General features: G+C 59.4%; 1 protein-coding gene across 1 annotated transcript in view; it reads left to right on the plus strand.

The window, feature by feature from the left end:
* The window catches only part of LOC138737263 (kinesin light chain 1-like), a 70,980-nt gene that overhangs the window by 38,992 nt on the left and 18,530 nt on the right, over positions 1–13,458 (plus strand). The window contains 3 exon segments of the mRNA XM_069888005.1: positions 179–239; positions 242–366; positions 5,764–5,925. Of these exon segments, the coding sequence (XP_069744106.1) occupies positions 179–239; positions 242–366; positions 5,764–5,925 (348 nt within the window).

Genomic DNA, 13,458 nt, shown 5'->3' on the forward strand with positions numbered 1-13,458 from the left:
TCACCACCCCCCCCCCACTCTTCCTGGACATCCCCCTCATACTTCCAGAAACGAGGACCGTGCTCCGATTCCCACACGTGCAGACTGTCTCCCCGTCCTCCCCAAGTCCCTGGGTGCTTGCCCCCCCATCCCTGGGCACTCGCCCCCTCCCCCCTCCCTGTGCACTCCACCCCCACACCCCCTGCCCTCTCACCACTATGCCCTCTCCCATTTCCCCGGATAAGAACAGAGGGACCTCACACACTGTCACTCTGCAGCCCCACAGTGAACACCACACTGCGGAACCTGGGTGCCCTGTACCGACGACAGGGGAAGCTCGAGGCAGCTGAAACCCTGGAGGAGTTTGCGACCCGCTCCCGCAAACAGGTACAGTCTGGCAACAACCCCAGCATTACCCAGAGACAGAGCTGTCCCCACCAGTATTGTACCCCAGAGTTATTCAGCCATAGACCCGTCCCCACCAGTACTGTACCCCTGGGTTACACAATGACAGACCCGTCCCCACCAGTACTGTACCCTGGGGTTACACAACGACAGACCCATCCCCACCAGTACTGTACTCCAGTGTTACACAGCGACAGACCCGTACCCACTAGTACTGTATCCCGCTGTTTACCCAGGGACAGACCCATCCTCATCAGTACTGTAACCTGGTGGTCCACGACAGACCCGTCCCCACCAGTACTGTACCCTGGGGTTACACAGCGACAGACCCGTCCCCACCAGTACTGTACCCCAGTGTTACACAGTGACAGACCCGTACCCACTAGTACTGTATCCGGTGTTACCCAGGGACAGACCCATCCTCACCAGTACTGTACCCTGGGGTTACACTGCGACAGACCCGTCCCCACCAGTACTGTACCCTGGGGTTACACAGCGACAGACCCGTCCCCACCAGTACTGTACCCCAGTGTTACACAACAACAGACCCGTCCCCACCAGTACTGTACCCTGGGGTTACACAGCGACAGACCCGTCCCCACCAGTACTGTACCCCAGTGTTACACAGTGACAGACCCGTACCCACTAGTACTGTATCCCGGTGTTACCCAGGGACAGACCCATCCTCACCAGTACTGTACCCTGGGGTTACACAGCGACAGACCCGTCCCCACCAGTACTGTACCCTGGGGTTACACAGCGACAGACCCGTCCCCACCAGTACTGTACCCTGGGGTTACACAATGACAGACCCGTCCCCACCAGTACTGTACCCTGGGGTTACACAGCGACAGACCCGTCCCCACCAGTACTGTACCCTGGGGTTACACAGCGACAGACCCGTCCCCACCAGTACTGTACCCCAGTGTTACACAACGATAGACCCGTCCCCACCAGTACTGTACCCCGTGGTTACACAGCGACAGACCCGTCCCCACCAGTACTGTACCCCAGTGTTACACAACGACAGACCCGTCCCCACCAGTACTGTACCCCGGGGTTACACAATGACAGACCCGTCCCCACCAGTACTGTACTCCAGTGTTACACAACGACAGACCCGTCCCCACCAGTACTGTACCCTGGGGTTACACAATGACAGACCCGTCCCCCACCAGTACTGTACCCTGGGGTTACACAGCGACAGACCCGTCTGCACCAGTACTGTACCCTGGGGTTACATAACGACAGACCCATCCCCACCAGTACTGTACTCCAGTGTTACACAGCGACAGACCCGTACCCACTAGTACTGTATCCCGGTGTTACCCAGGGACAGACCCATCCTCATCAGTACTGTAACCTGGTGGTCCACGATAGACCCGTCCCCACCAGTACTGTACCCTGGGGTTACACAGCGACAGACCCGTCCCACCAGTACTGTACCCCAGTGTTACACAGTGACAGGACCCGTACCCACTAGTACTGTATCCCGGTGTTACCCAGGGACAGACCCATCCTCACCAGTACTGTACCCTGGGGTTTACACAGCGACAGACCCGTCCCCACCAGTACTGTACCCTGGGATTACACAGCGACAGACCCGTCCCCACCAGTACTGTACCCCAGTGTTACACAACGACAGACCCGTCCCCACCAGTACTGTACCCTGGGGTTACACAGCGACAGACCCGTCCCCACGAGTACACTTAGTATATATACCCCCAGTGTTACACAGTGACAGACCCGTACCCCACTAGTACTGTATCCCGGTGTTAACCAGGGACAGACCCATCCTCACCAGTACTGTACCATGGGGTTACACAGCGACAGACCCGTCCCCACCAGTACTGTACCCTGGGGTTACACAGCGACAGACCCGTCCCCACCAGTACTGTACCCCAGTGTTACACAACGACAGACCCGTCCCTACCAGTACTGTACCCTGGGGTTACACAACGACAGACCCGTCCCCACCAGTACTGTACCCTGGGGTTACACAACGACAGACCCGTCCCCACCAGTACTGTACCCTGGGGTTACACAATGACAGACCCGTCCCCACCAGTACTGTACCCTGGGGTTACACAACGACAGACCCATCCCCACCAGTACTGTACTCCCAGTGTTACACAGCGACAGACCCGTACCCACTAGTTACTGTATCCCGGTGTTACCCAGGGACAGACCCATCCTCATCAGTACTATAACCTGGTGGTCCACGACAGACCCGTCCCCACCAGTACTGTACTACCCTGGGGTTACACAGCGACAGACCCGTCCCCACCAGTACTGTACCCCAGTGTTACACAGTGACAGACCCGTACCCACTAGTACTGTATCCCGGTGTTACCCAGGGACAGACCCATCCTCACCAGTACTGTACCCTGGGGTTACACAGCGGACAGACCCGTCCCCACCAGTTACTTGTTACCCTGGGGTTACACAGCGACAGACCCGTCCCCACCAGTACTGTACCCCAGTGTTACACAACGACAGGACCCGTCCCCACCAGTACTGTACCCTGGGGTTACACAGCGACAGACCCGTCCCCACCAGTACTGTACCCCAGTGTTACACAGTGACAGAACCCGTACCACTAGTACTGTATCCCGGTGTTACCCAGGGACAGACCCATCCTCACCAGTACTGTACCCTGGGGTTACACAGCGACAGACCCGTCCCCACCAGTACTGTACCCTGGGGTTACACAGCGACAGACCCGTCCCCACCAGTACTGTACCCCAGTGTTACACAACGGACAGACCCGTCCTACCAGTTCTGTACCCTGGGGTTACACAACGACAGACCCGTCCCCACCAGTACTGTACCCTGGGGTTACACAACGACAGACCCGTCCCCACCAGTACTGTACCCTGGGGTTACACAATGACAGACCCGTCCCCACCAGTACTGTACCCTGGGGTTACACAATGACAGACCCGTCCCCACCAGTACTGTACCCTGGGGTTACACAACGACAGACCCGTCCCCACCAGTACTGTACCTGGGGTTACACAACGACAGACCCGTCCCCACCAGTACTGTACCCTGGGGTTACACAATGACAGACCCGTCCCCACCAGTACTGTACCCTGGGGTGACACAGCGACAGACCCGTCCCCACCAGTACTGTACCCCAGTGTTACACAACGACAGACCCGTCCCCACCAGTACTGTACCCTGGGTTACACAGCGACAGACCCGTCCCCACCAGTACTGTACTCCAGTGTTACACAACGACAGACCCGTCCCCACCAGTACTGTACCCTGGGGTTACACAACGACAGACCCGTCCCCACCAGTACTGTACCCCAGTGTTACACAACGACAGACCCGTCCCCACCAGTACTGTACTCCAGTGTTACACAACCACAGACCAGTCCCCACCAGTACTGTACCCTGGGGTTACACAACGACAGACCCGTCCCCACCAGTACTGTACCCCAGTGTTACACTGTGCCTGTTGCCTTAGTGGGACGGTTGGGGATCTGGGACACTTTTGTGCTGTGGTTGAACTTTCTCTGCCTGGTGTGTTTTTTTGGTGGCTTCTGTCTGCCTGCTGGTATGTTGGCGATGCTGATATCTACTTCTTTCTCTCTCTCCCTCTCTCCCTTTCCTCTCCAACACCACCCTCTCCTCTCCGCCCTCCCCTCTCCTCCCCGCCCTCCCGCCCCTCCCCCCCCCTCCTCCCCGCCCCTCCTCCCCGCCCTCCTCCCCGCCCCTCCTCCCGCCCCTCCTCCCCGCCCCTCCTCCCCGCCCCTCCTCCCCGCCCCCTCCTCCCCGCCCCTCCTCCCCGCCCCTCCTCCCCGCCCCTCCTCCCCGCCCCTCCTCCCCGCCCCTCCTCCCCGCCCCTCCTCCCCGCCCCTCCTCCCCGCCCCTCCTCCCCGCCCCTCCTCCCCGCCCCTCCTCCCCCCTCCTCCCCGCCCCTCTCCCCGCCCTCCTCCCCGCCCCTCCTCCCCGCCCCTCCTCCCCGCCCCTCCTCCCCGCCCCTCCTCCCCGCCCCTCCTCCCCGCCCCTCCTCCCCGCCCCTCCTCCCGCCCCTCCTCCCCGCCCCTCCTCCCCGCCCCTCCCCCCGCCCTCCTCCCCGCCCCTCCTCCCCGCCCCTCCTCCCCGCCCCTCCTCCCCGCCCCTCCTCCCCGCCCCTCCTCCCCGCCCCTCCTCCCCGCCCCTCCTCCCCGCCCCTCCTCCCCGCCCCTCCTCCCCGCCCTCTCCCGCCCCTCCTCCCGCCCCTCCACCCGCCCCTCCACCCCGCCCCTCCTCCCCGCCCCTCCTCCCGCCCCTCCTCCCCGCCCCTCCTCCCCGCCCCTCCTCCCCGCCCCTCCTCCCCGCCCCTCCTCCCCCGCCCCTCCTCCCCGCCCCTCCTCCCGCCCCTCCTCCCCGCCCCTCCTCCCCGCCCCTCCTCCCCGCCCCTCCTCCCCGCCCCTCCTCCCCGCCCCTCCTCCCCGCCCCTCCTCCCCGCCCTCCTCCCCGCCCCTCCTCCCCGCCCCTCCTCCCCGCCCCTCCTCCCCGCCCCTCCTCCCCGCCCCTCCTCCCCGCCCCTCCTCCCCGCCCCTCCTCCCCGCCCCTCCTCCCCGCCCCTCCTCCCGCCCCTCCTCCCCGCCCCTCCTCCCCGCCCCTCCTCCCCGCCCCCTCCTCCCCCCGCCCCTCCTCCCCGCCCCTCCTCCCCGCCCCTCCTCCCCGCCCCTCCTCCCCGCCCCTCCTCCCCGCCCCTCCTCCCCGCCCCTCCTCCCCGCCCCTCCTCCCCGCCCCTCCTCCCCGCCCCTCCTCCCCCGCCCCTCCTCCCCGCCCCTCCTCCCCGCCCCTCCTCCCCGCCCCTCCTCCCCGCCCCTCCTCCCCGCCCTCCTCCCCGCCCCTCCTCCCCGCCCCCCTCCCTCCCCGCCCCTCCTCCCCGCCCCTCCTCCCCGCCCCTCCTCCCCGCCCCTCCTCCCCGCCCCTCCTCCCCGCCCCTCCTCCCCGCCCCTCCTCCCCGCCCCTCCTCCCCGCCCCTCCTCCCCGCCCCTCCTCCCCGCCCCTCCTCCCCGCCCCTCCTCCCCGCCCCTCCTCCCCGCCCCTCCTCCCCGCCCCTCCTCCCCGCCCCTCCTCCCCGCCCCTCCTCCCCGCCCCTCCTCCCCGCCCCTCCTCCCGCCCTCCTCCCCGCCCCTCCTCCCCGCCCCTCCTCCCCGCCCCTCCTCCCCGCCCCTCCTCCCCGCCCCTCCTCCCCGCCCCTCCTCCCCGCCCCTCCTCCCCGCCCCTCCTCCCCGCCCCTCCTCCCCGCCCTGTGCTGCCTTCCTGCACCACAGCCCTGCACTGTAAGTGTCCATCAAGCTGCTGTGGATCTGAGTTCCTGCGTTGAAGCAGCTGGCCGGCAGTGACTCTCTCTCTCCCTCTCTGTGGCAGGGTCTGGATCCCATTCACCAGACCCGTGTGGTGGAGATCCTGAAGGACGGCGAGGCAGTGGACAGACGTCGGAGCCGGGATAATCTGGCCAGCAATCTGGTGAAGTACGAGGGGTGTGCGGAGGGCAGCGAGGAGGTCAACGTGGGCGTAGAGTGGACGGGGGTGAGTGCTGGGATGTTGGCTACTCAGCCCTCGGCCCCCCTCACTGAGCGCCCACTGCACTCTGAGTCCCAGGACTGCCCAGTGTCTGGGCCCAGCACTGTCCGTCGTGGGAGATAGGAGCAGGAGGCCATTCAGAACCGAGCTGCTCCCCTCTCCCCGTCACCCCTTCAGACAAGGTCCACGCACAACTTCCCTCTGGACCCGTACGAGGATCCGGCCTCAGCAACGCCCTGTGGCAGAGGGTTCCACACCTCTCCATGTGAAGAATCTTTTCTCATCTCTGTCCCCAGATCCTCAGGCTGTGACCCCTTGTCCTGGACTTGCACCATCCGGAACATTCTTTCTGTATCGAAGCTGTCTCATTCTTTCACAACGTCATATCTGAATGCGGTCTCCTCTCATTCTTCTTGGTGCCAGTGAGGAAGGACAGCCCTGGCTCTTCAGCCCACGATGTTACACCACCCACATAAACCTACCCCTCCCTCCCTCACACACGGAACCCCTTATCTTCCTTCCATCCATGTGTCTGTCTAAGAGTCTCTTAAATGCCCCCCAATGTTCCAGCCTCCACCACCATCCCTGGCAAGGCATTCCAGGCCCCCACAACTCTCTGTGTAAAGAACTTCCCCCTGACGTCTCCCCTAAACTTCCCTCCCTTCACTTTGTACAAGCATTCTCTGGTGTTTACTGATCTTGCCTTGGCCGTCCACCCTATCTATGCCTCTCAGAATCTTGTTGACTTCGATCAAGTCTCCTCTCATCCTTCTACGCTCCAGAGAGAAAAGTCCCAACTCTGCTCACCTGGCCTCATAAGACTGGTTTCCCAATCCAGGCAACATCCTGGTGAATCCCCTCTGCCTCCTCTCCACATCTTCCACATCCTTCCTGTAATGAGGTGATCAGAACTGAACACAATTCTCTAAGTGGGGTCTCACCAGAGATTTGTAGAGTTGTACCATGACCTCTCTACTGAACTCAATCCCCCATTAACGAAGCCTATAGGCCTTCTTAACTACCATTACCCCACAGCTCTTGAACTCGGTTCCCTAATTTAATTACACTATCAACCTGTGCAGCGACCTTGAGGGATGTGTGCATTTGGACCCAACATCCCTCTTCGTCCACATTCAGCATGGTAACAGGCCTTTCTGGCCCACGTGTTCGTGCCGCCCAGTTACACCCAATTGGCCTACAACCTCCAGTATGTTTTGAAGGGTGGGAGGAAATCGAAACCCCCGGGAAAAACCCACACAGACATGGAGAGAATGTACAAACTCCTTACAGACAGCGTGAGATTTGAGCCCTAGGCCCAGTCGTTGGCGTGGTAACAGCGCTGTACGAACTGCTGCACCAACCATGCCCCTTTAAGTATCCTGACATTAACCGCTTGCTCTGGCTTCAAGTTCGACCTTCCAAAGTGCATCACGACGCTTATCCGTGCGTCGGTCCCTCCCTCCCAGAGATCAGTCTGGTGGAACCTTCACTGCTCCCCCCCCAAAATGCCAGGAATGGCCTCAGAGCAGGAGCTCAAAACTGTACACGATACTCAGCGTGTGGCTTGGCCAAGGCGCAATACCACTGCAGTCAGACGTCCAACTACATGACCAAATTGCATACAGATTCGAAGGGCAGAATGGCCTAAATCTGCCCAAACCTCTCACAGTAAAGGCCAACGAGCCATTCGCTTTCTTCACCATTCCACCCTTCCCTGACTTATGCACAAAATTGCTTGTAAGGCAGATAAATCATTGCCATAAAGCATTGCCCAGTGGGCCTCACAGCCCAAGAATGAGAACCAAAAGGGAGTACCCTCCCCGGGGCCGCTGAGTGTCAGTGGATTCTCCTCCAGCACCCCCTCAGTCCCTGCACTTGCACAGAGTCCAGTCCGATCCATCGGCAACTTGAGGTCCCGATTCGAAACTCCAACACGATGATGAAGCCGTCAGTGCCCGAGACCCTTCGGGAACCCCTGCCGCCCTCAGCCGCCTCTCGGATCCCGGTTCCTCCAGCAGCCCGCAGCCTGTGTGGCTCCTTCAGCCACCGAGCCCCTCGAAGGTCTGTCGCTGCTGTCCCGTAGGACTGTCTCTGCTTCTCCTTCTCAACAGGGGGTGTCCTCCCTGTTACTGGTGTCCTGCGCTGGTCCGCTGCTCTCCCAGAGTCTGCAACTCCCTCATGGGCGCTGCCGAGCACAGGAGCTGCCATCTTGGGCACAGAACTCCACAGTTGCAGTTGGAAAAACACTGTCAGCTCCTTTAACCAACCAGATAAAGCCTGTATAGAGCTGCTGGGTTCAAGACCAGGTGTTTGGACCATGCAGAGCAGCCTTGTGTTTCCACTCCCTGGCTCCATATCAGTGGCAGTGGCATCATTCAGATAATTGCCCGTCTGTTGTACCCACCAGAATGGAGATCCTCCCTTTTATCCATGTTGGCCGCACACTTGCCCACTGTCCTCATCTCCTGTCACCCGACAATCCCCACTGCCCCAGCCCAGTGCCGGCAGTGGCCATTACATTCAATTTCCTCATTCAGATCATCAATGAATGTGGTGGATCTTCCTTCACCCCACGGCTCTTGAACTCAGTCCCCCGATTTAATTACACTATCAACCTGTGCGGCGACTTTGAGGGATGTCTGAAATCCTTCCTCATCTCTGTTCTAAAGGGATGCATTTCTACTCTTAAGGCTGTCCCCTCTGCTCCCAGACTCCCCCCACCCCCGAGACAACATCCTCTCCACATCCACTCTGCCCAAGCCTTTCAATACTCAATAGGTTTCAATGAGCTTCCCCCTCGTCCTTCTAAATTCCAGTGAGTACAGTCCCAGAGTCTTCAAACACTCCTCATTAGACAAACCTTTTCATTCCATGGCAAGTTTTTGTGAACCTCATGGACATTCTCCCAGCCTCATAACCATAAACCTCGGTTTCTCTTCCATCTATGTTTCTGTCTAAGAGTATTTAAATGTCCACTTGTACCTCTGTCCTTTTCTCACCCTCACTACCCCCAGACAGAACAGGGACAGAGACCCTCAGGTACTCACATCCCACCCCACTCCCTTGGGCACTTCCCCTGTCCCCACATCGCTGCCCTCATCTCCATCCAGGGTCACAGACAGACCCTCTGGTTGAGGCAGAACTTTACCTGCACCTCATCCAACCTGATCTGCATTTGGTGGCTCAGGTGTGGCCTGTACATCGGGGAGACTCACCAAGCACAAGTCGGGTGACCACTTCATTGAACCCCTGGAACCAGAGAACAGAGGCCCATCTAGTCTTCACTGAACCATTATTCTCCCTCGTCCCACTGACCTGCACCCAGTCCATACCCCTTCCATCCTTGTCCAAATTCCTCTTAAATGATAAAATGGAGCCCACATTCACCACTTCAGCAGGGAAAATGAGCTGAAAAATGGCCGATAGAGTTTAATGGAGACAAGTGGAGATGTTGCATTTTGGAAGGACAAACCAAGAAAGGACGTACACGGTAAATGGTCGGAAACTGAGGAGTGGGGTAGAACAGAGGGATCTGGGAATACAGATACAGAATTCCCTGAAAGTGGCGTCTCAGGTGGACAGGGTTGTAAAGAGAGCTTTTGACACATTGACCTTCAAAAATCAAAGTATTGAGTCCAGGAGCTGGGATGTTATGGTGAAGTTGTATAAGACATTGGTGAGGCCTAATTTGGAGAATTATATGCAGTTTTGGTCACCAAACTACAGGAAAGATCTCTAAGATAGAAAGAGGCAGAGAAGATTGACTAGGATGTTGCCCAGACGTCAGGAACTGATTTACAGGGTAAGGTTCATCAGGTTAGGACTTTATTCCCTGGTGTGTAGAAGAATGAGGGGAGATTTGATCGAGGTATTTAAAATGAAGAGGGGGGTAAGACAGAATGAATGGAGGTCGGCTTTATCCACTGAGGGTGGGTGAGATACAAATCAGAGGGTATGGGTTAAGGGTGAAAGGGGGAAAAGTTTAGGGGGAACATGAGGGGGAACTTCTTCACACAGAGGGGTGGGGGTGTGGAACGAGCTGTCAGCTGAAGTGGTGAATGTGGGCTCAGTTTTAACATTTAAGATGAATTTGGACAGGTCCATGGATGGAAGGGGCATGTGGAGCTATGGACTAGGTGCAGGGCAGTGGGATTAGGTGCAGGGCAGTGGGACCAGGCAGTAAAAAAATGATTTGGCACAGACTGGAAGGGCCAAAGGGCCTGTTTCTGTGCTGTAATGTTCTATGGTTCTTCCCATCCATTCTCAACTCACTCCTGGACCTCCTTTGCTGGTTGCTACACCTCCCACACCTTGTGCCCCTCAACCCCCCCTTCACTTCTTTAGCTCGGTCTAGGTGAAGGGTCCCAGCCAGATTGTTGCCCCCTCTTCCCACCCACCCATGTCTCCCCCCACCCCCTTTCCCAGCCTCCTGTCTGATTTATTCACCTGCCTGTGTTTTATCTTTCTCTCTCCGTCTGCCAGACTCGGTGAGAGGCTCCTGGTGCAGGGAGGATGTGTAGGAGGTGCTGCTCTCCGCCTTACCCAGCTCACTCCAAGCGACTCTCCGCCAAGACCACCCGCTCTCCACCGCATCCCTGCAATGACTTCACCTGCTGTCCCCTTCCCCTCTGAATCCCACCATGACTGGCCTGTGAGCCATGTGTTGGGAGGAGGGACCTGGTGACAAGGTGGGGTGGGGGGTGTGCAGAGGGCCAGAGTGTGTTGTCAGTGTGAACTTGCTGCCCTGTGTGTGCCCTGGTTCCCGTAGAGTCCAACCGCACCCTACACCTGCCTCCAGCGCCAGTCGTGGGCTCCAACCACCTCCGCACTCCCTGAAACCAGCGCACTCCTGGCCCCGTCTCACTGAACCCTCTTCCCTTCAGCAGCCATGAAGAAATCCCTTCCTCCATCCCCCTTCACACCACCCAGATCCAGGTTAGAACACGGTCTCGCATGTCCAAAACACTCGATCCCTGAGGGTCCACCAGCCCCCGGACACTCGGTCCCTGCGGATCCACCCACCCCGGACACTCAGTCCATATGGATCCACCGGCCCCCAGATACTCAGTCCCTGGGGTCCACCCACCCAGGACGGTCCCTGCGGATCCACCCACCCCGGACACTTGGTCCCTGCGGATCCACCGGCCCTTGGACACTCAGTCCCTGCGGATCCACCCACCCTGGACACTCGATCCTTTTGGATCCACCGCCCCTCTGACATTCGGTCCCTGTGGATCCACCCACCCCGGACCCTGAGCCTAGGCTGCTCAGGTCTCAAGGCTGCCCTACCCTCCCCCTTCCCCACTCCACACCCCTCGCGGGTCTGCCCAGTCTGACCCACCGTCGGGACATTCTCCACGCACCTCTCCCTCACATCTTGGTTCCCCTGAGGGGGGATCCTGTTTCCGAGACTATACCCCTCTCCCGTCACCCCAGGGTGTCTCCCTCCCTCCCTCAGGACGCTCTCCACTTTTCCCTGTCACACTCACTCCTTTAGAGTTTCCTCCTCCCACCCTCTCATCTCATCCCTTCCTCCTTGCACCCCCTCCTCCACCTCATCCCTCCTTCCACTTCCTCCCCCGCTCTGCCTCCTCCCTCCCTCTGTCTTGCTGTCTCTCCCTCCACTTCCCCACTTCCTTGTACCTCTCCTCCTCTCTCCACAAAACCATAGAATATTACAGCCCATCTCGTCTGTGCCAAACTTTTATTCTCCCTCGTCCCACTGCCCTGCCCCCAGCCCATACCCCTCCCATCCACGGTCCTATCCAAATTCTTCTTAAATGTTAAATTTGAGCCCACATTCACCACTTCAGCTGGTAGCTCATTCCACACCCCCTCCCCTCCCTGTGAAGAAGTTCCCCTCATGTTCCCTCTAAACTTTTCCCCTTTCACCCTTAACCCATGTCGTCTGGTTTGTATCTCACTGACCCTCAGTGGAAAAAGCCGACCTACATTCACTCTGTCTGTCCCCCTCATCATTTTAAATACCTCAATCAAATCTCCCCTCATTCTTCTATACTCACCTCCACCTCTTGCACTCCTCCCTCTGCCTTCCCTGCCCTCCCTTGCTCCACCTTTTGCCCTCCTGCCTCACCCTCCTTCCCTCCACCTCTCACCCTCCCTCCCCTCTGGCCCCTCCCCTCGGCCCTGCCCATCTCACCATATTACACCTGTTCAGCACGTTGAGACCTGATGGAGTGTTGTGTGCAGGTCTGGTCACCTGGGCTGGAGGAAGGGTGACATCCACTGGGAAAAATGCAGAACAGATTCACCAGGGTGTTCCTGGGACTGGCTGGGGCTGAGGGAGGGTGCAGGGTGGGAGCAAAGATCATGAGGAGGGGTGGATAGTTGGGACCTTTCCCCTGGACAGCAGCATACTGAAGGGCTAGGGCTCTGATAAACAGACATAGACTTTTCCCCAGGGTGGGAGGTTCGGAATCTAGTGGTGGGGGAGTGGCAGAGGTTGAAGGTGAGAGGACAGGAGTGGTACCTTCTCCACACGGAGGTGCTGGGTCTGGGATGAGCTATGGGGGATGGCGGAGACAATGTCGATGGGTGCATGGAAAGGTTGACGGGATGGATGCAGGCAGATGGGACTGGGTCAGTGAGCGTGGTCCAGCATGGCAGAGTGGGGCCGAACAGACTGATTCTATGCTGTATGGCTTGGGCTTTTTCCATTGTCTTTCTCTATCCATCCAACTTCCCCGTCCCTCCCTCCCCGCATCTCTCCCTGCCCCCATGTCACGTCTCCCCTCCCCACTCTCTCCTGTTCCCCATTCCCTATCTCCCTCCCCTGAATTCCCCTTCTCCTACTCCCCTTCACCCCTGTCTTGTGCCTACCCCCTCTTTGTGAATGGGGCGGGGGGGGTTTGGTGGAGTCTGCCTCCCTCTCCATGGGTTGGAGGTTTTGTTGGGTCTGACCCCTCTCCGTGGGTGGGGGGGCATTTGGTGGGGTTTGCCCCCCTCTCCGTGGATGGGGGGGATTTTGTGGGTTCTGCCCCCCATCTCCGTGGGTGGGGGGGGTTTTGGTGGGGTCTGCCCCCTCTCCATGTGTGGGGGGAATTTGGTGGGGTCTGCCCCTCTCTCTGTGGGGGTTTGGTGGGGTCTTCCCCCTCTCTGTGGGTGGGGTAAATTGGTGGGGTCTTCCCCCTCTCCGTGGATTGGTGGGGTTTGATGGGGTCTGTCCCCCCTCTCCGTGGGTGGGGAGGTTTGGTGGGGTCTGCCACCCTCTCCGTGTGTGGAGGGGGGTTTTAGTGATCCGATTCCACCTCCCCCCCCCCCCCCAAGTGGGTCTGAACCTCTGCTGCTCTGAGCTGGATGTGAAATAAAAGTGACCCTGCTGCCTGCTCTGCGAACTCTCTTCTTTATTGCTCTCCTCTCAGCCTCTGGAACATTCCGTCTCGCCCTGCCGTGGGGAGTGAGGGGAGGGGTGAGTGTTGATGTCCCTGGGGTCTCCGCGCTCACTGGACTCGGAGCCAGTGTGAGGAAGGAGAATACAGGCCACTTGGCCCCTCCACTTACACTCTCAACATGGCTGAT

This window comes from Narcine bancroftii, chromosome 6 (genome assembly GCF_036971445.1).
Source record: "Narcine bancroftii isolate sNarBan1 chromosome 6, sNarBan1.hap1, whole genome shotgun sequence".
Taxonomy (NCBI): Eukaryota; Metazoa; Chordata; class Chondrichthyes; order Torpediniformes; family Narcinidae; genus Narcine; species Narcine bancroftii.